Source organism: Mustela nigripes, chromosome 12 (genome assembly GCF_022355385.1).
Source record: "Mustela nigripes isolate SB6536 chromosome 12, MUSNIG.SB6536, whole genome shotgun sequence".
NCBI lineage: Eukaryota > Metazoa > Chordata > Mammalia > Carnivora > Mustelidae > Mustela > Mustela nigripes.
In genome coordinates, this window is record NC_081568.1 from 113,358,765 (window position 1) to 113,385,937 (window position 27,173).

Here is a 27,173-nt window from a genome sequence, read left to right on the forward strand (position 1 = left end):
CAAGATGCTGGCTTTGGTGCATATATTTAAACTTAAGAAAAGAACACTTGAGGAGTGCCCTGGTGGCTCAATCAGTTAACTGCTGTTGGCTCAGGTCATGATCTTGGGATCCTGTGATCAAGATGCTGGCTTTGGTGCATATATTTAAACTTAAGAAAAGAACACTTGAGGAGTGCCTGGTGGCTCAATCAGTTAACTGCTGTTGGCTCAGGTCATGATCTTGGGATCCTGTGATCAAGCCCTGCATTGGGCACCCTGCTCAGTGGGCAGTCTACTTCTCCCTTGCCCCTCTCCCCAACTTGTGTGTGCTCTCTCTTTATCTCAAATAAATAAATAAAGTATTTTAAAACATAAAAATTAAATTAAAAAAAAAAGAGTAGAACACTTGTAGAGGTTGTGTAGGAGAGGCAAGGAAGGGAGGCCCTGCAATCGTGCACTAGACTGTAAGGTGATTTCACCAGGCCCTTTCTTTGGGGACCCCAGATTCAGTATCATTAGGTCTTTTAGGTGTCAAATTTCTAAGAAAAATGTCTTTCAGTCTCTTGCCAATAGCTGCCAACATTCCTTGAGCTAGGTTGGAAGACTCTCTGGGACTGTGAACTTTAAGTATGCAACCTTTCACTGTACATAAGCCTTTGCTAAATCCCTCTGTTTTCAATATAGGACTCCAGTTCAACAAGGTCCATTTTCCTGTCAACAGAGATCCTGCTTTACCTTCTCCACACAATAATCCTAGAGTCAGGAACAAGTTCCAGTTTTGTGGGATCTGAAACATGTGATTTTGGGCTTTGAGAGAAAGAATAAAAAATAATTAAGCTTTGCACATTAAAACAAACAAACAAAATGACCATCTGAACACATTTCTTGGGCCCCTCTCGGGTCCATGGCAGGGGCCCAAGCAAGAGCTAGGCCCTAAACCTACATATTACTTAACTTCATGGTAGATCTAAAATAACCTCCAATTTTCCTTGAGGTCAGGGAGAGGAAATTGCTTACTAGTGTATTTAGGGAGGGATTTGGTGGTCTAAACTGCAAACAATTTAAATAAAAAAGACCTTTACCACAACTCCTAGAGGTACCTAGTATAAATCTAAGCCTTTGCAGGGTCAAGGAGGGGGACTGGTGTAATAAGATCGTTTCTCAGATTTCCTTATTCTTATTTTCTGCCTTCTTGGGTTTACCAAATTCATTTTCACTCATCTATTAGCTGTTCAGGGTCAACATGTTGATAGGGTTCTCTCCTTTTCTATTCTTGATGTTCTTGAGTTTGTTCAGTAAAGAAATGATTTTCCTGTCATTTTGATCAAGTTTCAGAAAGGAGCAGAGGTAAAGGTGTATGCTCTACAATCTACAATGCTTAACCCAAAATCAGAATGTGCCAGATCACACTCCAAATGCCCCCTCCCTAAATTTTATACTTTTAGCAGCACAGCATAAAAATATCTACTTACCCTTACTCTTGGCAATATTCCATATTCTCAAAATTTCCCCATCTGGTTAGAGTAAACTGTCTTATTATTTAAATTTGCATTTCTCTGATTATGTTGAAGTTCAACATAATTCTTTATGTTTATTGGCCATTGTGTTGCCTCTTCTGTGAATGACCTGTTCATATAATTTATCCATTTTTGTAGTAGGTAGTAAAGGGGAAAAGAACATGCCACCCCAAAATATGCCAGTTTGGCATATTGATTGATCTGAAAGCAAGTGAGAAAAAAACAGATAAAAGAAGGGCTCTTTGACATTTCCCTTTCTACCTAAAACAGGGCATACAATTTCCCCTAAAGAAGGTGCTCTCCCTGATATCAGGAAGAAGAGAACATTCTTATCACTGGAGACAGGGAGTTGACACCAAGATTAATCTGTATCAACAGTTCTTCTAGAAGAACCCTTGTCTTTCCTCCATTTCCCTCATCTATTCCTTAGTCATTTTCCCACAGTTTACCAAGCCCTATCCAAACCCTCTTATCCTGTCTCGTCAGTCTCCCCAGTTTATTGTTCTTTGTTAAAATGGTATGTAAACTCTCAATCCTATTCACTTCTTTGGGTTTTCTTTTCTTATATATAAAAGCCTCACCATACACATAAAAATATTAACATCAAATAAAAGTTGTATGCTTTGCTCCCAACTTTCTGAAACTTAAACTTTTTTAAGTTTAATCCTCTGGCCCAGCCACAGAACCTGAGGGTAGAGGAAAGGTCTTCCCTCCCTTATAGTAGTTGACCTTTTTAAAAACTGATTTGTAGGCATTCTTTATAGTTGTTAAAACAAAAATTGCTGTTCTACAATTTGTGAATATTTTCTTCTAATTTATCTTTTTTACTTTCTGGTATCCAAGCTCTAGGACATTTTAAATTTTGATATTATCTTGCTTTTTGTTTCTATATAAAGATTTTCCCAATCCTAATGTCTTAAACATGATTTAAATTTTTCTTTTAATACACATATGGTTTTATTTTTCAAATTATGGCCTTTAATCCATGTAGAATATATGTTTATGCTGTTAAGGGCCTTTTTTTCCCCATATGAACAATTGGGATACATACTGAATAGTTCATCTTTCATCCATTGATTTAAAATGCCATATTTATTAACTACTAAAAGTTTATATGGACATTTTCAGTTTCTGGATTCCCTAGTCTTACTCACAGATTTGATATCTTACTTACTACACATTTTTAAAACTGCACTTCACATAAGAGAAGGTACCTTCACATAAGAAATATCCTTGTAAGAAATTAAGTGGGAATTTACTACTATTAGAAAAAGAACCAACTAGAGATCGAAATAAAATGTTCACTTTAATATTTATCACACAAATGTTTACTTTCACATATCTGAAAATTATATGAAGACAATTTGTGCATGTCACAATTATATTACTATCATATAAGAACTACACATAATCATTCATTCAACTGTATCAGGATAACACACAAGGTTTTTGTTAGTTTAGACTTCTTAGTTAAAAGGAAACACCATATAAGGAAAATGAATTTCCAAGATTAAGTTATTAACAATACAAATAAAATTTATTTCTAAATGTCTTACATTTTGACAATTTTGAATTATACTTACATACTCTTAGTTCCAAAAACCATAAATTATAACACGGGTCACTGTCAGGGTGAAAATATATTTTTTAAAGCTTCTTTTAAAATATGCTATTATTATGCTTAACATCACTTGTTTTATTCTTGGCACATGTGGCATCTGGGAAAGTAAAAATACATTTTGCCAATTTTATGTTATTTGTGCAGGTAAAGAGAAAGAGCACAGTTTGGGATGCAGACAGACCTGTGTTCCATTACCAGGTTTGTTCGAAGTTATGTTGTATGAGGCTGGCCAATTACTTCTTGGCACTGGGGCCAGGATTAAACTAAATAATGCATATTTTAAAATGCATAGCATGGGCACTAAATGAATGATAGATCCTTTCCCCAATTTATTCACATTGAAACAAAAGCAAAATATCAGTCTTATGTTTTTATATAATGTAAAAAAAAATGGAAATTTAAAAATAAAATTAACATGTTTTGAAAAATTGTACTTTTAAGAAATAAAGAAAGCCTTCATCAGGTTTAAATATTTCTCAATAAAACTTAGTGCCTACTATACCCTGATTTTTTTTTTTAAGTCCTAAAGTATGATAAAATGGTCAATGGTTAAGGACTTTTGGTTTTTGTTTTTGTTTTTGTTTTTTTTGTGCTACTGATATAAAAATAATGGCTATATTTAAGGCTTATTAAGTGATTTTAGTTGCCCTGAACCAAATCTGTATCTTTGATGTTGTACTATCAACTGAAACAGACCTACTGCCTTGAATGAGAAGATCCATTTGGTGGCATGTGGCAGTATAGCTTGTCTGTCACTGAGGATGATTCTTATATACACAATCACAAACCCACCTTTCTCATGCTAAATTCTTGGTGTTTGGAAGATCTAAGATTCCTGAAAATTAAATTTAAATTGTCACAAGGGAATAGCCTACTTTAGACAGCAATGCTTCCATCCCTATTCTTGGATCTTTTGTTCCCTACCCTGACCACCTACCAAATCGTCTTTCCAAATGGGACTGAAAAACCCCTCCTTCAGGAATCTTTTCCTAACCAAACTCCACATCCCTCCACTTACGTCCCTGATACTATTGTGTAATTTGTATTAGCTTCAACCTGCATATATTATTATTCATGTTTTGTTTGCCTTCTACTTCTAGCTAAGATGTAGTCTCTTTGACTTTTTAAGCTTCCACAGTGTTTAGCACAATACTGTGCAAGTATATATGTATGCGACTGTGTGTATGCATGTGGAATGTGTGGGGTGCATGTGTTGAATGAATAAAAGACTAAAGAAACTGGGTGGGTGGAGGGTGGGAACATTTCACAATTTTTTGCAAATAAAAGTTGCTAAACCTTCTTAATACTAAAAAATCTGGTTTCCAAAGCTATCTCAGTTTGGTTTTGGACATGTCAATAATAAAAAGGCAGTGAAAAAACTGTTTAAAAAACCTTTATGAAATATTCCAAAAGGCTTTTTAATAAATTATAAAGAGCACCAAACCAAAATGTTTTACTAAATAGTGGGCAAACCTTTCCTATAACTTTATAAATGTAGACTTCTTTTCATTCAAGACAAAGAATACTGAACAGGAATAGGTGTTGTGAATCAGGATAAAAAAGGCAATTCATTCTAAGTCAATATCTAATGCATATTTTGCAATTAATCTGAAAAGCCTTCTGCGGTACATATGTATGTTATGGTAAGTAAAAGAATGATTTCTATCAGGATGTTGTAGATCTCTATAATTATTCTGATACTATAAAATATGACATACTGAAGCTGCTATTTAACAAGAAAAATTTTGTTTATAATAGCTGTTAATATTAAAATAGGATATAATAAAAAATATTTTCAATGTGTATATTTTCAAATTTGCCTGACAGTGTCCTTTTGAGAAATCTGACAATTTGTAATTAGATTACAGACATTTGAATCTCACTTTTATGATTGAAAATATTACACTCACATAACAAACAATGCTATTAGTAGCTTTTTACTGAAGCACTCTGCAAGTTATATTTAAAGCTTTGCAATAAACAAAATTCATTGTACTCTTTGTAAGTAAAATTACGCAACATATAATGTACACTATAATTACATTAAGAATAAATAAATGAAGCATAAAAATTCTGTGCCATAACAATGGACTGTTTTAGCTGTCATTTTAAATGTTAATATATATGTTTGTATTGAGTACTAATGTATTTTAAACTCAAGAACCTTTACCTTTAAATAATATACTAAAAATATCAAGTTTGGATTATAAATAAAATAAAACAAATGGGAGGCAAGGAGAGTTCTTTCTGTTACTGCAAAATGCCTCCTTGTTTTCGCATAGATTTCTATGTCATTTCTGGATATTACAAGGTGACAAATATTACAAGATGACAGCTTGGCAAATTATGAGCTTCTTTAAGTGATTTCTTATTTGGAAGAAGGAAATAATTTAAACAAAGAACCTCCTTTTTTGGTTTACTCATTCTCAATCTTTTTTCTCTAATAAAGCACTTCTTGAAATGCTCACTATTAATCATTTTAAACAGCACAAAATGAATTGGATTAATTTATAGAACTAATCATAATAGGTTATCAGTATAGATACTAGGGTGAGGTCCTAGAATTTGTTACACGTAAGGCTAAACTTGCAAGAGATCGCATGGCAAAAGTGGAAACTTTGTGACATATCCCAGCTTTTGAAATATAGTTAGAAGCCAATCGAAAAAGCCTTTCGGCACCAAAGGTATTAAAGTGCCCAGGAAGCACCTTCTCTACCAGACCTCTGTCCACTAATTCTATCAGACGTTCACATGTTCCAACATAGTCACTTATCCTGCTGTATGGGAGCCAGTCAATCAGTGATCCATCATACACAACGTCTCCACTGAAAAGAATCTTCCGGTCTTTGTCATGTAAGCAAATACTGCCCCTGGAGTGACCAGGCATGTGCATAACAGTGAGCTGTCTGTCACCGAGGTTTATCACATCACCTACAAATAGAAACAGAGTTTACAGATAAACATGTTGTATACTTGACTTCAATCACTTAAAGAATAAAAGAACCAGTAGTTGATTGAAAAGAATCAGCAGTTGGTTTCAAAGAGTTCCAGAAGGATGACACTTATTTTCATTTTATTTCAGAAACACAATATTTATTAATGAAGAATTAAAAATAAGTTGACTGTATTTCATTTCTATTGTTTGCTTGACCAGTGTTTGTCAAAGTGAGTTATGTGGAACACTATTTCTGTAGGTTGTCTGATACATAAAAGAAAAGGAAGATTCTGTAGTCAAATATTTTGGGAAACCCTTCCTTCAAAGAAAATGAAGCAGATTTTTTTCAACAAGGCTTCTGAGAGCTTTTTAATGTGCTAATCTACATTGTAGATATACACAAGGGAGATATGACTGTACCATTTCTCAAACTTATTTGACCACAAACCTTTTATTTTTCAGTACATCCATGGTACAAGTTTCCTGATGACACAATTCATGAATGCTGCTCTTTGCAGTATGAGAGCAAAATTGCTGTCTCACTGGATTTAAATCAGTACTAGCTTAAGTTACTCATCATAATTTAAAAGTTCCATATTGTTATCTTTAGTGCAAACATACATACAGAAAAAAATTAAAGACATATAATTTAAAAGTTAACAAGGCAATTAAACCGTGTAATAATCAGAATTTGTTAAGCCTAAAAGACAATGAAAGAGGAAAAGAGGGAGAAATAAGAAATAGATACAGAAACAAATAACAAAATGGCAGCCCTAAATTCAACTATAGCAATAACAGATGATATAAATGTAAGGTCTCTGGTCCATCTCTAATCTCAGCTTAAAAGTCCTCCACACAGGGGTGCCTGGGTGGCTCAGTGGGTTAAAGCCTCTGCCTTCGGCTCAGGTCATGATCCCAGGGTACTGGGTCGAGCCCTGCATCAAGCTCTTTGCTCAGCAGGGAGCCTGTTTCCCCCCGCCCCACCTGCCACTCTGCCTCTTTGTGATCTCTGTCTGTCAAAAAAATAAATAAAACATTTAAAAAAAAGAAAAGAGGTATATTTTATTGGGATATACATTAAGTCAACACACTAAAAAATTATAAATGTGCTTGCCCCTAACAAAGAGACTACAAATTCATGAAGTAAAAACTGACAGAACTGAAATAAGAATAAACAGTTCAGGAGAACCTGGGTGGCACAGTTGGTTAAGCAGTGGACTCTTGATATTGGCTCAGGTCATGATCTCAGGGTCATGAGACTGAGCCCCATGTAGGCTCCATGCTCAGTGTGGAGTCTGCTTATAACTCTCTCTCTCTCCCTCCCCCTGTACTCATTCACGCTCTCTCTCCCCCCCCAACAAATAAGTTGCTTTTTTTTTTTTTTTAAGATTTTATTTATTTGACAGAGAGACAGCAAGAGACAGAACAAGCAGGGGGAGTGGGAGAGGGAGAAGCAGGCTTCCCACTGAGCAGGGAGCCCAATGTGGGGCTCGACCCAGGACCCTGGGATCATAACCATAGCTGAAGGCAGATGCTTAATGACTAAGCCACCCAGGTGCTCCAAAATAAATACTTTTTTAGATAAGAATAAACAGTTCAACAATTATGCTTGGAGATTTAAATAGACCTTTCTGAATAATTTGTATAACAAGTAGATAGAAAATCAGTAAGAATACAGAAGATGTGAACAACTATCAACTGATTTGACCTAAGTGACATATATAAAATGCTTTATCTTAAAACAGCATACAGTCTTTTTAATTGCACATGGGATATTCATCATGCTATTCAGTGAGGCTATAAAGCAAGTCTCAGTAAATATGAAAGGAATAAAATAAAAATAACTTTTTGACTACAACATAATTAGAAATTATTAACAAAAATATTATGGGAAATATCCAAATATACACAAAGTAGGCATCACAACTCTAGATAACTTGTGGATCAAAGATGAAATCACATAGGAGATTATAAAATCTCTTGCACTGAATGAAAATACAAATAAAATATATCAAAATTTATGGGATGCAGCTAACGCAATGCTTAGAAAAAATTTTATTGCTTTAAATGCTTATTAATAAAGGGTTAACTGTTTAAAATCAAAGTTTCTAACAAAAATTTTGATCTTGGGCGCCTGGGTGGCTCAGTGGGTTAAGCCGCTGCCTTCGGCTCAGGTCATGATCTCAGGCTCCTGGGATCGAGTCCCGCATCGGGCTCTCTGCTCGGCGGGGAGGTAAGTGTTAAGGAATAAATAATGAAGGTCAGTACAGGAATAAATAAAATAAGAAAGAAAATCAATAGTAAAAGTCAAAGAAACCAATAGCTGGTTCATTGACAAGAGGAACAAAATTGATATACCACTGGCTAGACAAAGAAAAAAGTTAGAGAAAACACAAATTGCAAAAATCAGGAATGAAAGAAGGGATCCCAAAGGAAATTAAATGGAGTATAAGGGAATATTATGAATAACTTTAAACAAACTTGACAACTTAGTTGAAAAAGACAAATTTTTAGGAAGAGACAAATTACCTCAAGTGACTGGAGAAACAGAAAATCTAAATAGACCTATATCACGCAAAGAAGTTGATAAATAACTTAAATCTCCCCACAAAGAAAAGCCCAGGCTCAAAGATGGCTTCATTGGTCAATTCTGTCAGTCACTCAGGACAGGGAAGGAATCTTGACTTTCAGAATATAGATGAGGAGGGAAAGCTTTCAAATTCAATTGTAGACAAAGACAAACAACAACCAGTATTCCTAATGACAGTCATCTCAAAACCATTATCAAAATATTGGCAAATTAAAGACAGCAATTTATAAATAGGATAATGACCAAATGAGGTCTATCCCAGAAATATAAATTTTGTTTGACCTCTGAAAATCAAGTAATGTAATATACTATATTAGTAAAATAAAGGAAAAAAGCCATATGAACATCTCAATAGATGCAGAAAAAGCATATGACAAAATCCAACCCTAACTAGTGGTAAAAACTTTCTGCAAACTAGAAAGAGAAGGGAAGGCCCTCTACTTGATAAAGGGCACCTATGAAAAACCTACAGCTAACATATCACTAAATAGAAACACTAAATGCTTTCCTACTAAGATAAGAAGAAGGCAAGGATATTTACTTTTACCATTTCTATTTAACATTACACTGAAGATTCTAGCCAGTGCAGTCAGCCAAGAAAAAGAGTAATGTCACACAGAGTTGCAAAAGAAGTAAATCTGTCTTTATTCACAGATAACAAGATCTTTTTGTAGAAAATCCTAAGAAACGTACAAAAATGCTAGAGAATTAAAAAAAAAAAAGTTTAGCAATGTTACAGGGTACAAGATCAGATACGAAAATCAATTGTAGGGGCACCTGGGTGGCCCAGTCAGTCAAGCATCTGCCTTCAACTCAGGTCACAATCCCAAGATTCTAGGATCAAGTCCTGTGTTGTGCTCCCTGCTCAGAGGGGAATCTGCTTCTCCCTCTCCCTAACTCCCCCTGCTTGTGCATGCTCTCTCTCTCTGTCAAATAAATAAAATCTTTTTAAAAAATCAGTTGTATTTCTACATATTATCAGTGAACTATCAAAAATATTTAATTTAAAAAGCCATATTGGGGCACCCGGGTGGCTCAGTGGGCTAAAGCCTCTGCCTTCGGCTCGGGTCATGATCCCAGGGTCCTGGAATTGAGCCCCGCATGGGGCTCTCTGCTCGGTGGGGAGCCTGCTTCCCTTCCTCTCTCTCTGCCTGCCTCTATGCCTACTTGTGATCTCTGTCAAATAAATAAATGAAAATCTAAATAAATAAACAAATAAATAGCCATTTCTTTTATAATAGCAACAAAAAGAATAAAATAGGAAGAAAAATTTAATAAAAGATGTTTTGTTATATCTATATACTGAAAAGTATAAAAACATTATGAAGAAAAATTAAAGACCTAAACAAAAGGAGAGATATATCATATCAATTAAGTGGAAGCCTCGAAATTGTTAAGATGGTATTTAAATATGATTTTTCCTATAGCTACAATGCCCAATAGAACTTCCTGAGATTATTGAAATACTCTGTATCAACTCTGTCCAGTACTGGACATGTGGCTACTAGCCTCAAGTGGCTAATGGTACTTGAAAAAGGCTAATGCACTACAATTTAATTTTAATCAATCCTAGTTAATTTAGATTTGTATTTAGATAGTCAAATATGACTAGCGGCTACTATAATGGTGAGTGTACATCTATAGATTTGATAAAATCTCAATCAAAATCTTGACCTTTTTGTAGAAATTGAAAATCTCATTCTAAAAGTTACATGGAAATGCAAATGACTTAGAATAGCCAAAACAATTTTGAAAAAGAGGTACAAAGTTGGAGGACTTACATTACTTAATTTCAAGAATTATAATAAAGTTACAATAATTAAGATAGTGTGGTGCTGGCTAAAGGATAGATATAATCAATGGAAGAGAATAGAGTCCAAAAGGAGATATTCATATATGGTCAACGAATTTTTGACAAAGATAATTCAATGGGTAAAAAGAATAATCTTTTCAACAAAGTAGACTAGAACAGTTTGGATATCCATATGCATATAAACATGAAAGAACCTTTCAACTGTCACTTGACAAAATGAACAAAAAGTAACTCAGAATGGATCATAAACCTAAATGAAAAGCTTCTAGGAAAAAAAACCAGGAGAAAATCTTTGTGATTTTGGGATAGGCATACCTCTTAGATATGACACAAATAAATCATAAGGAAAAATGACTAATTGGGCTTCATCCAAGTTATAAGCTTTCTTGCTTAAAAAGACACCATTATGAAAATGAAAAGGCAACCCACATATTGGGAGAAAATATTTGCAAAGTATATGTCTGATAAAGGGCTAGAATTCAGAATATATAAAGAATACTTACAACTCAATAGTAAGAAAACAAAAAAAAATTTTTTTTAAAGAAGAGATTTTTTTTTTTTTTAAGATTTTTATTTATTTGACAGACAGAGATCACAAGTAGGCAGAGAGGCAGGCAGAGAGAGAGAGAGAGGAGGAAGCAGGCTCTCAGAGGAGCAGACAGCCCGATGCGGGGCTCGATCCCAGGACCCCAGGATCATGACCTGAGCCGAAGGCAGAGGCTTTAACCCACTGAGCCACCCAGGTGCCCCTTAAAGAAGAGATTTTAATAGACTCTTTAAAAAAGAAGATATTTGAATAGCAAATAAGTACCTGAAAATACGCTCACCATCATTAGTTATTAGGGAGATGCAAATAAAATCACAATGAAATACCACTACATACTCATTAGAATGGCTAAAATTAAAAAAAAGATGGACAAAAACAAGTGTTGACGAAGATGTGGAGAAACTGGAACTCTTATCTGTTGCATGTGGGAGTGTAAAACTGTATAACTATTTTGGAAAACAGGCACTTTCTTAAAAAATTAACATCCACTTACCATAAGAACCACGGATTCCATTCCGAGGTATCTACCAAGGATAGTCATAAGGGGCCAGATTCCTTCACAAGGTAATTGTTGCAGATTTAAAGTGCCTCTGGGGATCACAAACCACTGTCATCCATGTATGGTTGGCAGGTAAGGTAAAGAAATTATAGCTAGGTTGGTGTAATAATGGGTCTATCTGAGTGATTTTTTTTCGTTAAGTGTGTAGAAAGGGAGTGAGAGAAACTTAGTCAAAAAAAAATCTGTGGATAATAACCAATGTAGGGATAGAATTTTTATTGATCGGTGGTTATACCCAGGTGATATTCAAAATATTTAGCAACAGATAAGTCATAAGTGCCCACCTATCAAAATAGATACCAACTGTAAGCAGTTGATAAGGCCATATGGCTAAATATCATTAGATCTGCCATTACTCTGTGGCTTTACATGTGCCTCCCATACGTTTGTAACACTCATATAAATAATTTCATCACTTCTAAGAATCAGAATTGCCTATGAAATGTATCCATATATATATAATATCATATATATAAATGTATAATCACACACAAAACCATACACACACATAAAATATCCTTTTAAGCCCTCACCCTGACCCAGTTGTCATCAGATTCCAGCCATACTAAACTTCTCTTGGCTTCTCAAATATCCCTTCCCAACTTGGTATCCCCCATCTTTTTATTTCATTTTTAATCAAAGAAATATATATATGTGTATATATATATATATATTTTTTAAATATATATATTTCAAATAAAATATTCCAAAAGGGCTTAAAGTGTAAGAAAAAGTTATTTGCCCCATTCTGACTCTATCTCCAATCCTGCGCCCAAGAATCAACCACTTTTTAACAATTTTTCTTCTGGTAGCTGCCTCTACTATATACACCCATCTCTAAATAATTTTTATATCTCATCTCTTGATTTGCCGATTAGATATACTGTATTGATTTCAATCACAATTTTTTGGTTTATAAATTTTAGATTGTATTTATTGACTTCCATGATGAAATACAAGGATTTTTAGCTCTCTTTACTCTTCATTATTCTACTGGCACTACACGTGTATATATGTCTTATCCTCTCATCCTCCCAAAAGAGTAATAATTTAACTGCTCCTGTATGGAGCTCTTTAAGCCTGGCGTAGTATCATTGTTGGAATGCCATCTTTGCCATCATCCTGATGCTTCCTTTCAACTTTTTCTTGTATTAGATCTCATGATTCCTATATGCCATGTTTTCCTCTTGCTTTACTTCCTTATTTTGAAGGGAGTAAGTAGGATAAAATTGTATCTTAGTAACTTTCTAAGTAACAGCATGTGAGAAATAATCTTTCTGAGAACTTCACTATTAGTGAAATGGATGTAGAATTCTCAATTTGAAATAAACTGCATTCAAATAAGGCATAATTCTTCTTTTCTAGCTCCAAAGCCATTATGATCTGTATAGAAGACTTTTTAAGAAAGATTTATTTATTTAAGACAGAGAGAGATGGAGAGAGAGAGAGAGAAAGAGAGAGAGAGTGTGTGGAGGGGATGGCAGGGAGAGAAAGGGAGACAGAATCCATAAGCAGATTCCCTGCTGAGCGTGGAGCCCTACGTAGAGCTGATCCCAGGACCCTGAGATCATGACCTGAGCCGAAACCAAGAGTCAGACACTTAACTAACAAAGCCACCCAGATGCCTCTGTAGAGATGACATTTTTATTTAAATTTCTGGAAGCTTGATTCTAGTATTCTGAAATTTTACAATAAAATGTCTTTGGTTGGGTGTGTTTTATTTGTGGTAGGAACTCTGCGGGTTCTCTCAACCTAAAATTTTACATCCCTTAATTACGGAATATTCTCATGAATTATCTCTATCATCCTTTCTTTCCAGCACTTTCTCTATTCAACCTGTGCTGCTTTTATTCCAATGTTGAATTTTTCCAAACTGGTCCTCTACTGGATCTCTCCTAGTTTTCATTTTTGCCTATCTGCTCTTTCTTTTAAGTTTTTCAAATTTATCTTCCAGTTCTACTAAGAAACTTCTACCATTTTAGGGGTGCCTGGGTGGCTCAGTTAGTTAAGCGACTGACTATTGATTTTGGCAGGTCATTTTCTAAGGGTCACGGGGTCAAGCCCCATGTTGAGCCCCACTTCGACCCCCATATGGGGCAGGCATATATCTGCTTCTCTCCTTCTTTCACTCGCCCTCTGCCCCTCCCCCTGTTGCATATATGTGCTCTCTCTCTCTGAAATAAATCTTTTTTTTTTTTTTAAAGATTTTATTTATTTATTTGACAGAGAGAAATCACAAGTAGATGGAGAGGCAGGCAGAGAGAGAGAGGGAAGCAGGCTCTCTGCTGAGCAGAGAGCCCGATGCGGGACTCAATCCCAAGACTCTGAGATCATGACCTGAGCCGAAGGCAGCGGCTTAACCCACTGAGCCACCCAGGCGCCCTCTCTGAAATAAATCTTAAAAAAAAAAAAAAAAAAAAAGAAAAAGAAACCTTTGCTGTTTTAAATTCTTACACTCGTGTGTGTGTGTGTATGTGTGTGTGTGTGTGTATACCGTTCTGTTGCTTATGTTTAAAGCATCCTCTTGTCTCCTGGATATCTTGAATGCAATAGCTTCTGTCATCCCCTGATGCTATTAATGCTATTAATGATAGTCTTCAACCCTCAAATTGCTTTATGCTATTTTTTTAGTATTTGATCTCAAGTTAAACAGATTTCTCGGATTTTCATAATGCTTGGTTGCCTGTTTAAGAATGGGGAGTGAGCTTTGCGCAGTGGCAGTATCGTAGCCAATGAGGTTTATCCGAGGCGCGATTATTGCTAATTGAAAGAATGGGGAGTGAAAAGGCTGCGTGTAGTGCATGCACGGGGCCAGTGACCAAGGCTTCACTGGAGAGAGATCAAGTCAAAGATTGATGAGGGATCAGCATCTTAGTCTTTCCTCTAGGGCTAGATAAACTTCCCGGCTAAAAGTCTTCCAATTTGCTACTTGGGGGATAAAGACCTGTGTGTACCCTTGAAGTCTAGTAAGGAACATACTCTCTCTATCTCTCTGTCTCTCCTTCTCTCTCTCTCTCTCTCTCTCTCTCTCTCTCACACACACACACACACACACACACACACTTTTCTTCTATTTTCCATACTGAATCCTGAGCTCAATAGTACTTAACACTTTCACTCAAGAAACTCCTCTGCTTTACCCACCCCAGAGGACACAATAACTGGATGCGCATTCCAGAGTTTTAATAGCCTCTTAAATGGCTTTCAACCAATTCTACTCATTTCCCTATTCTTTCCTTTGCCTCTACAAAGGTACCAGCTACTGCTAATTCCTGAGCCTTTTAAGGTTCCTGCAGTGCAAACTGGATTGGTGTTTGATTTCCCATTGCTGCCAGAAGATAAAACTGCTGACTCAGTCATCGCATTTACTCTGCAGCATCTGAAATAGTTCAATATGGATTTACAGTTAAACAGACAAACCATGGTCCGTTTATAATAGTCTTAGGTTTGGGATGGAGCCAAGATAGATGTGTTTTTCAACCTGCTACCTTCCTGGAATCTATTTTTTTGTTTTTAACCTCCCCAAATGATTTAAGTCTACTTGTCCTAACTGTGATTATTTTGGTGACTCTGGGTAAATTGTTTAAACATATATAACAGGGGACAAAATGCCTGTACTTCATATCATTTGAATATTGTGAAAAAGAGACAAAAAGATATATGCCCAGTCAAGAAGAAGGTGCTATATTAACCTAAGGTTTATTTATCTTCTTAGAGGAAGATACTATTTCACTGTTGGTAGGGGGAATTGTTTTCCATCTAAGATGATACACTGGATGGTGATATCTCCTTGTCCCCCATTTACAAGTCAGCATTAGGATTAGTTATACAGTGCCCAGATTTATGCTTCCTCATGACAAGTGATCTTCAATTCACTAAGTGAAATGTAATAAACCAATGACTTCAGTCTCCTTATGCTCTAATTAAAGCAACAACATTATGCTGTTTGGTATGTGCTGATCATGTGTGTGTGTAACTGTATGAATTTTTCATATAAATACTTTATATCTCCTTCCAGGCATCTGGATCATGATAACAGCAAGTCAGCAGGCCACACCATTCAGAAGAAAAAGGAAATTAATATTCCTGAGAAAAGAGGAAATTAGATACTACTTGAGAGGTGAGGCATTCTGCTCCTAATGAAAAACACCTTTTGATTTAACACACTATTCTCAGCTTTAAGTGTTTGGTAAATATTAAGGTTGTTTGTTTTTTTTTTTTCACACTTTCAAAGGCTTACAGGCCCCCTGCAGTTCCAAAATGCTATAATATTACTACCATCAACTGGGATTTAGGAAACCTGGATTCTAGTCCTAGCTCTTTTCCAAACTGGATATGTGATCTCAGGCATGATATTCAGGCCTGCTTGGGCTCTTTACTTATAAAATTGTAATTCTTATCATTCTTTCACCATTCATTTCCTATTGCTGGCACAGGAGCAAAAGTAAATAAATCAGAAGTAATTTATTATTCATTCAGACAAATTAATATATTTTAAATACTAATGTAAACATTTTTTGGTTTCAGTGCTACAACTAATTAACTCTGAATACCCACCAACTGCATGGAAATCTTACCTCTAAAAAGTATCGATTTTATCAAAAAATACAAGAATACTGTATATCTACTTTTCTTTCATCTCAAATTATCAGATAATGACTACTACCTAACAAGTCTTTTTTTTAATCTTTGGATTTAAAATTTTAATGAAAAGACTTTTTCAGTGAGGTGTGAGGTACAGAATCTTGCTTTCTATTTTTTGATATTTCAAATGTTCAAGATCTCATCTGTATGATAAACTGATTATTATAAAATATTTCATATTTGTCATCTTGGTTAGTCATAAAGTAGCCTTATTGTGCAACAGATTTTTCTACCTCTTGAAGAAATGCTTTAATAAATAAAATTGGCAATTAAAATGGTTTCAAGATAAAAATGTGAGAAGGGGTTTCATATCCTACTCAGAATTATCAAAATGTATTTAAGGGGTAGGATTTATGATCTACATGATTTGATCTCTCCATTCTTGGTTCCATTCCTAGCTTTTGTCACTATCTTGCTTTGTGGACTCTAGGCAAGCCATCTAATTAGGGGTCAGCCATCTCACTTCAAACCTGTTGTGAAGATAAAAGGAAATCAACAAAAGTATTCTGAAAGGAAAAAAAGGAAATTAATGCTGTTGTGGCTAATTAGCTCAATTATTCAACGTGCTGGGGTTGAGAGGGCTCTTATTCCATTAGTTTCTTTCTGATCCCCATCCTGTCTTTTACAGAACCAGAGGCCCAAGGCTATCCATGCATGAGTTCACATACTTCAGCATCACCGGAAATACCTCCTTATTAATTTTTTTCAGGCCTTGCTTTAAACCAGACCATATATTGTCATACTGTAAGACTCACACACTCTTTTTATGTTCACTATCAAGCTTTTCTCTAATGAGGCTACAACAAGAACAGAAACCTATCTGGAGATAAGGATGCACGAGCAGATTTGGAACGACCGCTCTCTAATGGCTTTCTAAACCTACAGGTGGGAATTGCTTATACCCAGCAGTGACCACTGACATCCCGGATGAAGTCAGCCGGCCTCAAAAGCACAGAGCATGTCATGAACTCTTTGTGAGGAGTCATTACTTAGAAGTCTTTTCTCTAGAAACGCGTCTGGAAATCAGGTGTTCAGGAAAAGAATGGGTAATCCCTAGTCACAAGCCTTTGTAGTGTTACTACTGTATCTTGCATAGGAAAATGACTAGGGGGTGGGGCCGGATTTAATTCCATTACTTGGCGTTGCCACACGGTGCCAGAACTGGTCTCTGGTAGGGAAGGCTGCGATGGCCTTGGCTCCCATCGAGTGGGCTTCTACCCAAGAAAGGAAGAAAGAGTAGTGGTGTTTCTGCGATGTGACAAAACGGGCCAGCTTAAAGCCACGCACGTCTGCAGCATGCATCCCTCGAACAGTTTTCCCCAATCCCCTCCCTTAAAGACAGAGCGCGCGCCCGCGAGGGCCCATTACCATCCTGCAGGATGAGGGTGGGCTGTACCGCCTGCACTCGGAACTGCCTGGCCCTCCAGCCGGGGCTGGGCGCCCGCACCACCTCGCTGTCAGACAGCCAGGTCACGGTCTCAAAGTTGTCCCCGCGAGCCAGCGCCTCGGCCTCAGCATGATGCACGGCCACCCGGTCGAACTGGTAGAGGCCTCCGGAGTGGTCGAAGTGCACGTGGGTGGCCACGGCCAGCAGTGGCCGGCACGCCGCGTCCTCTTTGGCCCCGTGATCCTGCAAGAGCCCAGAGGAGTACAGGTACTCCGGGAGGCTGCGCAGCCCCAGGCCCGTATCGATCACCACATCTTGCTCGGAACCGCGCACCAGCCAGATGTTGGCGCGGTTGCCCGACTCATAGAAGCGTTCCTGAATCCAGAAGATGCCGTCGCCCAGGGACTTGTGGGCGTACCACTCGAGAGCGGACATGCTGGGCAGGGGTGCGGTCGGGTGGAGTGGGTGTAGGTGTGTGTGCCTCTGGCAGGCTGTCCAGACGCTAGGCGCTGCGGCGGTGTGGAGCGGTCAGCCCGCAGCCAGCGAGGAGGCGCAGAGCGAGGAGAGGGCGGGGGATCCGGGAGATGCGAGGGTGGGGGGGAGAACTAAGAGGAAGGACGCGCCGAGACGCGGCCTGGAGAGTCGGCCCGCACCCTCCAGCCAGGTCCGCAGAGAGCAGAGGTTGCTCTGCCCGCACCGAGACGCGGGAATAGTCGCGGCTTCAACAGCTGCAGCACGAGAGAGCGGTAACGCAGGGGCACTGCAGCAGACTGGAGACCCAGAAGGGGACACTTTTTTCACCCCAGGGGTCTGACTGCAGAGGCGAGAAGCTGGGCGGGGGAGGTGCCAGGTCCTCCCACCCACCGCGCGCTCCGAAGCGCATTTCCAGCCGGCGCCGAAAGAGTCAGGCCAAGCCGGATGGACGAGTACGGCGCCTGCCAAGGGCTAAAAAGCTCTTGGCCCAGCGGGCGGGGCCTAGCTAGGGAGTGGGCGGGGCTTACTGGTTGTGATCGGAACAGGGCTCTGAGGCCGCGTGGAGGGCGGAGCGCGCTTCTCCAGAGGTGGAACGGGTATCCCAGCGCCCGCGCCTTCTGTCTGCACCCCTTCCTTGCCGGCCGGTACTTCGGCTGCACAGTTTTACCCAAGCCTCAAGACTTAGTGAGCAGGTAACAGAGGGAGTGATTGAGGGGTTGGGAGGAGATGGAGAGGGTAGAGAGAAGTTAAATGGGCACATGGAGAAGGTGGGGGGAGTCAGGGTGGCGATTCACTAAAGCGCTTCTGGATTGAGGGGCGTGGAGAGATCTCTCTACTTTTCCTTCTCCTAATCCCTTCAAAATCTTTGAAAACCGTCCTTTCCAGATTTTGCCTAGTCTCCACTTCCTGGGACTGTTTGCAGTGAGTTAGAAGGGGATTAATGATGGTAGATTTTCAAATCTGATGACTGTGTGATTGGCTCAGGCACGAGTCCTTGCCGCAGACTTGCTGCTTAAGGACCGACTATTCTATATGTTTTCCTAACTCTTGGCACTCTCCCCTGTATCGCGGGGAGAGAATTTGTTAATAATGTTTTCCTGGTCTTCTGAAAAATGAAATTCTGTATTCCTTCCCCTACCCTCCGTTTTTTTTTTTTTTTTTTTTTTTTTTTTGGTTAGTTCGTCCACTCTTGGAAGAGAGCAAAGAAACTTGATAGAAAGGCTCAAGTAAAGGTGGAAGCAGTCGCACCTCGTGAGAATGGAAAACGTGGATAGTGCCTGGGTGTGGCCCAGCCCTCCACAGAAATTACCCCTACTCTTAACCCCAGGTCCCTGTCCCCACCTAACACTTCCCAGCAATTGAAACATGAAGTTAGGCTTCAAAAATTCCCTTGAGAACTTGGCCAACCTCCTTACTCAGCCAGGAAAAATTATAAAGATACCCATGAGATAGCATTATAAAAAATAATTACGAAAACCCTTTTTGTGGCAGCTACTAATAAGCCTTCATAGGAGAAATGTACTGTCTTCCCCTACACTGCTAAAGCCTTTGGTGAGGATGCAGCTTTTCTCAATATTTTCCTAATCTAGTTAGAATCTATCCAGTCACTCTGTTCAGGGCTATCCATACATGCAAGGTCTTGAGCTAGATGATATGTGAGAATAGAACTGGAGGGGGGGGGGAGTTGTGATCTGCGTTTTCAAGAATTTGAGGGAAGATAATAACTATGCACAAATATTTGTATGTAAAGCAGTAGAGGATATATACCACAGAGGGAGTAAAAACTAGGTGCTATAAGGATACAAATGGAAATGATTGTTTAAGAGTGGTATTTGAGCAGGACTTAAAAGACCAGTTTGTTAGGATGCCCTCCGCTGGGAAGTACAGAGCTTTCTGTAGTTGGGTATTTTTCCTCTAGGCAGAGGGGAACCACTGTAGGAGAAATGGAGGGATATCTTCACTAGGCAGTAAGTTCAGCAATAATTCACCCAGTGTTTATTGGACTTTTGCTAGGCTCTGATTAGTGATAGAGCATGAAAATGTGAATAAGTCTTCAAGGAGGCTTTCATGATTACAGATCCTTCTGCTTGCATCACACATTTCCCTGAATGTCTGTCCTTTCTTAGTTCTTAACTAAGAACTTAGTTCTTAACTAATGGCCTTTCCATTTCCTGTGCTAGGCTGTGAGCTCTAGGAGAGCAGAAGCTTTGTTTTTGTTCACTGCTGTATGCCCAGTATGGAGAATATGGCCTGACACAGAGGGTGCTTAATGAATACTTGATGAATGGGTAATTGAAGAGCTTACTGGAAAGACAGACAAGAACTGACAATTACACCATGATTTTTTTAAAAGAGTAATAAAAGCAGGTCTCTCCCTTCTCTCTCCTCCTACGGAGAGACCTACCTCCATGTTGGGTGGAGAAAAAGTATATTTGCACAGCATCTTAAATGATGTTGGGGCTTGCTTAGGTAGATGTAGAAGGAATGCATTCCAGGCAGAAAGAATGCTACAAGCAAGAGTTGGTGTAGCAGAGTTGAGAGTGGCTAGAGTATGGCATGCAGGGCGCAAGAGGCAGAAAGTTAGACTCAAAGCTTTGTTAGTTAAGGAGAGTGACACATTGAGGTTTATGTTCTAGAAAGATGACTAGAAAGTTGATTGAAAAGGGGTGTCTGGCCATGGGAATTTACTTGTTCTGTGTTAGAGATCCAGGTGAGAAATTGTAAAGGTCTGAACAAAAGCGGAGGTAAAGGAAGGTCAGCATGTAAGACCTTCCTAACGTTCATCTATTGATGAGGGGATTGAGGGAGATGGGGAGGAGGTCAGTATGACTATGGGATTCTGATTGGGACAATTTAGGTGTCACTCTCATCAGGAAAGTTACTGTAACCTGGCTTTCAAGTCCTCCCACAGCTTTCATGCCTGCTTACATCTGTTTGTACATTTATTCACCTTGCCAATATGTGCAAGGGACAGTGTGAGATGTGGAAGACAATGCATTTAGGCCAGAACATAACTCATAAAATGTTCGTAATATGAGGAATTTTAGAGATTAGCTCAGGCTCTGCTGCAAGGTTGTCTTTATAATTGATTAGAATGGGCTTTGCATTTCAACTCTTGGATGCTTGAACTACACCCATCAAACTATCTCAGAACAGTTCTGAATTGGAATTTTCAGGAGTCATTCCAAAATGGAAGATGATGCTTCTGATTTAAACATTTTTTTTAAAGATTTTATTTATTTATTTGACACAAAGAGAGAGATCACAAGTAGGTAGAGAGACAGAGAGAGAGGGGAAGCAGACTCCCTGCTTCCAGTGAGCCCAGTGCTGGACTCAATCCCAGAACCCTGAGATCATGACCTGAGCCAAAGGCAGAGGCATAACCCACTGAGCCACCCAGGCGCCCTGATTTTACACTTTTAAATTCAGTCAATTTCGCCATTAAAAATCACTTCTTTGTAAAGATTAAAGATATCTGTGGGATTTAAAAAATCTTCAGCTAACCTAGAAGTGTGTTTCAGATAGCATAATGTAGATGAATGGACAATGGATAGATACCTGAGGCTTTAACCCAGTTCTGTCTTCCTTAGGTATTAACTGCGTGTCTTTAGGCAGTCAGCTAGCCTCTCAGGGCTTCACTTTCCTCTTTTACAAAATGCAAAATTTAATCTGAATCAGTGGTTCTTAATTTGGGCTACACATTGTAATCTCTGGGAAGGCTTTAAAAAGTCCTAAGACCTAAATCCCATCTCCAGAAATTGTGATTTTGTTGTGATGGGGGGGAAGCCTGAGGTATGTTTTGTTTCGTTTTGTTTTTAAATTCTGATGATTCCAGGTCCTCAACCCACCTCTCTTTACTCCTCACTCCTTACCAACAACATGGCTCTCTTGTTCCTTGGACACTCCCAGCATGTAACTTCTTCCTCTGCACTTGATCTCCTTCTCTAACTATCTCTGCTTTGCCCCTCCCTCCTGTGGCTCACAGACCTTCTCCAGCATGCTGCTCAGATTTATCCTCCAGAGAAATCCCTTCCTTCTGTGAAAAGCCACTACCATACTCCTTTGTTGTTCTCTATCCCCTTACCATGAGTTCTTTTTCTTCAGCGCTGTATTGATAATTTTCTAGGGCTGCTCTCACATTTTACCACAAATTGGGTGGCTTACAACAACAGAAACTTATTCCCTTGCAGTTCTGGAGGCCCAAAGTCTGAAATCAGGTTATAAACAGGGTTCATTCTTTCTGACAACGTTGAGGAAAAATTTGCTCCCTGCCTCTCCTAGCTTGTAGAACATCCTGGCACTGTCTGGTGTTCCTGGCTTGTAACTGCAGCACCCTACTAGCCGCCTTTGTCTTCATATGGTGTTTTCCCGCTATGCATGTCTTTCTGCCCAGATTTCCCTCTTAGAAGGACACCTATCATTGGAAGAGGACTCACCCTGATTTGCTGTGACCTCATCTTAATGTGATTACATCTGCAAAGACTTCACTTCCAAATAAGGAAGGTCCCATTCACAGGTAGTGGGGGTTAGGAGTTCCAGCATATTTTGGGGGAGGGAGGGACACACAATTCAGCCCACAACAAGAATACACATATTATGTTACACGCTTACTTGTTTACATGTTTGTGTTCTTTCAGCTGCTGAAATACAAGCTCTTAGGACAAGGACACAATTTTATTCAAAGCTTTCTGGGTCCTGCCACAGTGCCTGGAATGCTCAATGCTGGTTGAATGAGTGACTCAGTGAAATTGGTCTGTAGGAAGTACAGGAAGATTTGGATAATGAGGAAATGGGGAAAGTTGGTTAAAAAAAAGGGGGGGGGGGACGCCTGGGTGGCTCAGTTGGTTAAGCAGCTGCCTTCGGCTCAGGTCATGATCCCAGCGTCCTGGGATCGAGTCCCACATCGGGCTCCTTGCTCCACGGGGAGCCTGCTTCTCCCTCTGACTTTGCCTTCCACTCTGTCTGCCTGTGCTCGTTCTCGCTCTCTCTCATAAATAAATAAAATCTTTAAAAAAAAAAAAGGGGGGGGGCGCCTGGGTGGCTCAGTGGGTTAAAGCCTCTGCTTTCAGCTCAGGTCATGATCCCAGGATCCTGGGATCGAGCCCCGCATCGGGCTCTCTGCTCAGCAGGAAGCCTGCTTCCTCTTCTTTCTGCCTGCCTCTCTGCCTACTGTGATCTCTGTCTGTCAAATAAATTAAAAAAAAAAAAAAAAAAGCCCTTTAGTCAAGAAGTTTGGGAGGGTGAAAAAAGGACAAGGTAGTGGTCAACTCAGAGGATTCCAAAGATTGAGACTTAGGCCTCATTTGTGAGCCATTTTTCCTATGAGACAGTTACTGGAGTCCAAGAAATACGTCTCAGCTCTGCAAGAGAAGAAAATGAATGTGTCAGTTTCTCTAGGTATGGGACGAAAGACTCCTAATAGCCAAACTAAAAAGAGATGAATCTCTAGGCCAGAATACCATGTAATCATTAAGGGTGGCTCAAGAGCTAGGACTGATTTTTCTGTCAAGGGCAGTGTATTCACTACTGATAACAGTTTATATACCCCAAAGTGTTTAATAAATATGGAAGTGTAGAGGCAGCAGGGTTTGATATTTCTCAAGGGGTATTTCATCAAGCAGTGGTAGCTGGTAACTAACTCGTTTTTTAGGGTGAATTTTCCCAACTGATTCTTAGAGCCCACCTCCAAAGATTCTGGTGTAAGTTTGAATACTTGAGGATCACTTGAGATTCTGTTTATTTAACAAGTTCCCCAGGTAATTCTTATGATCAGGTGTTTTGGGAAATGTTACCCAGAATTCTTCTTAATCTTTATTTCATAGCAAATCCCAGATTGGAAGTAAGCCCTTGGTCTCAACCATGCCTCCTGGGCTCCCACACTTCATTTCTTAGAGTAAAGGTGTGTCTTTCTGCTCAGCAGTTTTCATACTTGGGAAACCTGCTTTGTGTGGGCTCAGCGTATGCTTGGGTGACTCAGCAAATGAAACACAGCCATTTGGATATTCTCCCCTTCTTTGAACAGATGGAATGAGCCTGATTATTAAAATAAGCACCTTTCCCGTATAACTTGTGCTTCATTGTAACTAAATAGTGAATGAGGGAAATTGATTCCTGATAGAATTCCAATAGTAGATATGGAAAGAATAGAATTACAGTACATAATGGAATGATGAATTTAGACTATAATCATCAATGACTACTAAAATCCTTAGGTAGAAACTGATGGGGAAGTTTGTACTAGGTGAAACAGACTGATAGTACCTGAACCGACTCACCAGAGAACATCACCGAGAGAGAGTTAGTTCATGTGCATCCTGATATGATGCAGTTGGAAGAACAGAGCATCTCTTTTAAGTCTTCTTTCAAAAAATTTAACTCAAATTTGAGTAAACGTCTAGCTCACCTATTTAGAAAATACAGGGGCTAGAGGAATGTATTAAGCCACATCTCATGGATTCAATTCCTCAGATTCAGAAATGGGAAAATGTATAGCATTGCTACTTTCAAAGTGTGGACTGCATACCAGCGGCCCTGGTATCCCCAGAGAGCTTGTTAGAAATGCAGGTTCTTGGCCAAATGAAAGACTCCGCATTTTAACAAGATCCTAGGTCATTCTCTTGTGCCTTAAATTTGGAGAAGCATTGTCCAGGAAATGACCTCATGTTTTCAACAAATAATGGGAAGGGAGAAAGAGAGAGGGACTGTTGAGTGGTAGGGATATATTACTGCTTTGTTGGGCTTGCAGGATTGAATGATGTATCAGTGGGAAAAGAGATTTAGAGGATGTGTGTTATAATCATCACTACAGTCAAATGCAGACTTGTAATGAAAGAGCCTTGGTTTAGGGACCCCTGTTAATATGCTGCCAGCTCACTTCTCACTCTATAGTATAACCATGTTTCAGACAATTCAGAAATTCAATGCAAAACTTGAGTACGTGACATCTCTGCCATCCCCAAAGTTGAAAAGAGTACACGTTTTTTGTTTTGTTTTGTTTTGTTTAATTTTAATTTATTTATTTTTTTCAGGATAACAGTATTCATTGTTTTTGTACCACACCCAGTGCTCCATGTAATCTGTGCCCTCTCTAATACCCACCATCTGGTTCCCCCAACCTCCCACCCCCCACCCCTTCAAAACCCTCAGATTGTTTTTCAGAGTCCTCTGAAAAGAGTACAGTAATTGTGCCTTTAATTTAATTTTTTTTTTTTTTTTGCTCGGACACACTTCAGAATCTTAATGAGCCTGTTCCCATTTCTAAAAGGACATTAGATTAAATCTCAAGGATTTTTACCAATACTCAAATTCTAGGATAAATAAATCATTTAAAAATCTCAATGTATATGACTAACGATAGTGTATGTGACTAAGGATAGTCTTCACGTTGAATGTAAAAGCAAGTCTGTCTGTCTTCATCAGCTAGACCTTTCTTGTCCACGCTTTTCACAAAGGTCTCAGATCTTGATGCCAAATCACAGAGGGGTGGAGAGAACTACATCAGCTGGTTGTACAGTGGTCCAAGCAATGTCTCAAAGGAGCCCCAGGGTCAGCTGTTCACATGGGGCCGAGGTGAGGTAATTGAGGCCATCCTCATATCACCTGCCAGGCATGACTAGGTGTGAGGGGTCCAGAAATTAGTCTTTCCTGTTTCTTTCTTTACAAGTTTTACTTTCCAGAAGCATTTTATTTTTTTTTTATTTTTATTTTTTTAAAGATTTTATTTATTTATTTGACAGAGAGAAATTACAAGTACACTGAGAGGCAGGCAGAGAGAGAGAGAAGGAAGCAGGCTCCCTGCTGAGCAGAGAGCCCGATGCGGGACTCGATCCCAGGACCCTGGGATCATGACCTGAGCCGAAGGCAGCGGCTTAACCCACTGAGCCACCCAGGCGCCCCTCCAGAAGCATTTTAAATTGGCTGTGCTACTTAACGGGCAGAGTTTTATATTTTGCTTTAAAATGTTGGTTTCCTTTTTTACATGATGTCTTTCAGAATTTACCCACTTCTCTGGTATAACGAATTCTGATGGCTGGGAATAAAGGACGTGGACGTGCAGCTTATACCTTTAATATTGAGGCCGTTGGGTTTAGCAGAGGTGAAAAGTTACCTGATGTAGTATTGAAACCACCTCCTCTATTTCCCGTAAGTACATTAAAAGCGGATTTCTCATGGTTCTTTCATGTTTTAAAGAACATTAAAATTCCATATAGGACTGAATAGAGGATACCATTATAAAATCTTAAATGTAAGAAAGCCAAAAAGAGTGTGCTTTGCTGCTGCTGTTCTTCCCTGAACCTCTTTCTGATTTTTAACATGGCTTTCTTAAAACACAGAAAAAACTGTACTCACCTTTCCTTAAATATACTCAGCCCTGTGTGAATGAAGAAAGAATTTTTTTTAATTCCTGCATCTTCTATTGCTGTTTCTGATGTATTCCAACATCAAAATAATATTTTTGAATGTCAGGTTAGATTTTACAATGGTCCCCAATGGTCCTCACTCTACCAGACTTTCACTTAATGATTTTCTTATCTTATCTTATCTTATCGTATATCTATAGAATTTGGTTTTATTCCCTAGAATACCATTCAGTCTACTATTCCCTAATCCACTTTTTTTTTTGCTTATTTCTCTATTTTTTGAAAGTTAATTTGAATTTTGTTGCTGTTTCTCAACATCTAAGTGTTCCTACTACATTTAGTGTTGCTTTTAAATTTAATGAGTATGCTGTAAACTTAATTGGCATAATATTTAATGCTTTCACTTTGCATTTAGTTTAAAACCTAAGCTAACATTTCCAGGTATGTATGTGTTACAGTATTAAAAAAATGAAAAATCATAAATAACCATATACCTCTCAATCCAGAAATCTTTCCCCTATATCAAAAGGGAAAAGTCACTTGTCAAAAGAATTATGTAAGTAGAGTACCCTGAACAAATGTATCTAGGGATCTACATGTCTTACACAGGGAGTCTCTACTTTTTGTTCTTGGTATTTTCCCTTTTTGATATTTAGTAAAACAGTAAATATCCCATGTGGAGGCATAATGCCACTTTATACATTGATTTTTTTTTTTTTTTTAAGATTTTATTTATTTGACAGAGAG

At 38.6% G+C, this 27,173-nt stretch overlaps 2 protein-coding genes and 1 pseudogene across 5 annotated transcripts in view; 2 read left to right on the forward strand and 1 right to left on the reverse strand.

Annotated features, from left to right (window-relative positions):
- POLR3G (RNA polymerase III subunit G) overlaps nt 1-27,173 on the forward strand; it is a 107,581-nt gene that overhangs the window by 46,244 nt on the left and 34,164 nt on the right. For 3 of the 4 annotated variants that reach the window (XM_059418226.1, XM_059418224.1, XM_059418227.1), the window contains 2 exons: nt 15,580-15,681; nt 26,059-26,208. In XM_059418226.1, the coding sequence (XP_059274209.1) occupies nt 26,092-26,208 (117 nt within the window). In that variant the 5' untranslated portion in view covers nt 15,580-15,681; nt 26,059-26,091. Of the gene's footprint in view, nt 1-15,579; nt 15,682-18,589; nt 18,759-26,058; nt 26,209-27,173 lie in introns of those variants that run through there. The other variant, XM_059418225.1, reaches the window with a different exon arrangement.
- MBLAC2 (metallo-beta-lactamase domain containing 2) lies at nt 2,784-18,482 on the reverse strand. Its single transcript, XM_059418223.1, has 2 exons — nt 17,574-18,482; nt 2,784-6,048 (listed from the first exon to the last, which is right to left on the reverse strand). The coding sequence occupies exons 1-2, from the start codon at nt 18,025-18,027 to the stop codon at nt 5,663-5,665; spliced, it is 840 nt and encodes a 279-aa protein (XP_059274206.1). The 5' UTR covers nt 18,028-18,482; the 3' UTR covers nt 2,784-5,662.
- LOC132028903 (U4 spliceosomal RNA) lies at nt 14,265-14,333 on the forward strand (annotated as a pseudogene).

Excerpts from the sequence above, each read along its gene's own strand:
- MBLAC2 (XM_059418223.1), bottom strand. The coding sequence starts at position 18,027 with ATGTCCGCTCTCGAGTGGTACGCCCACAAGTCCCTGGGCGACGGCATC. Across the intron at positions 6,049-17,573 it reads CACCCTCATCCTGCAGGATG|GTGATGTGATAAACCTCGGT; the intron begins GTAATGGGCCCT and ends TTCTATTTGTAG.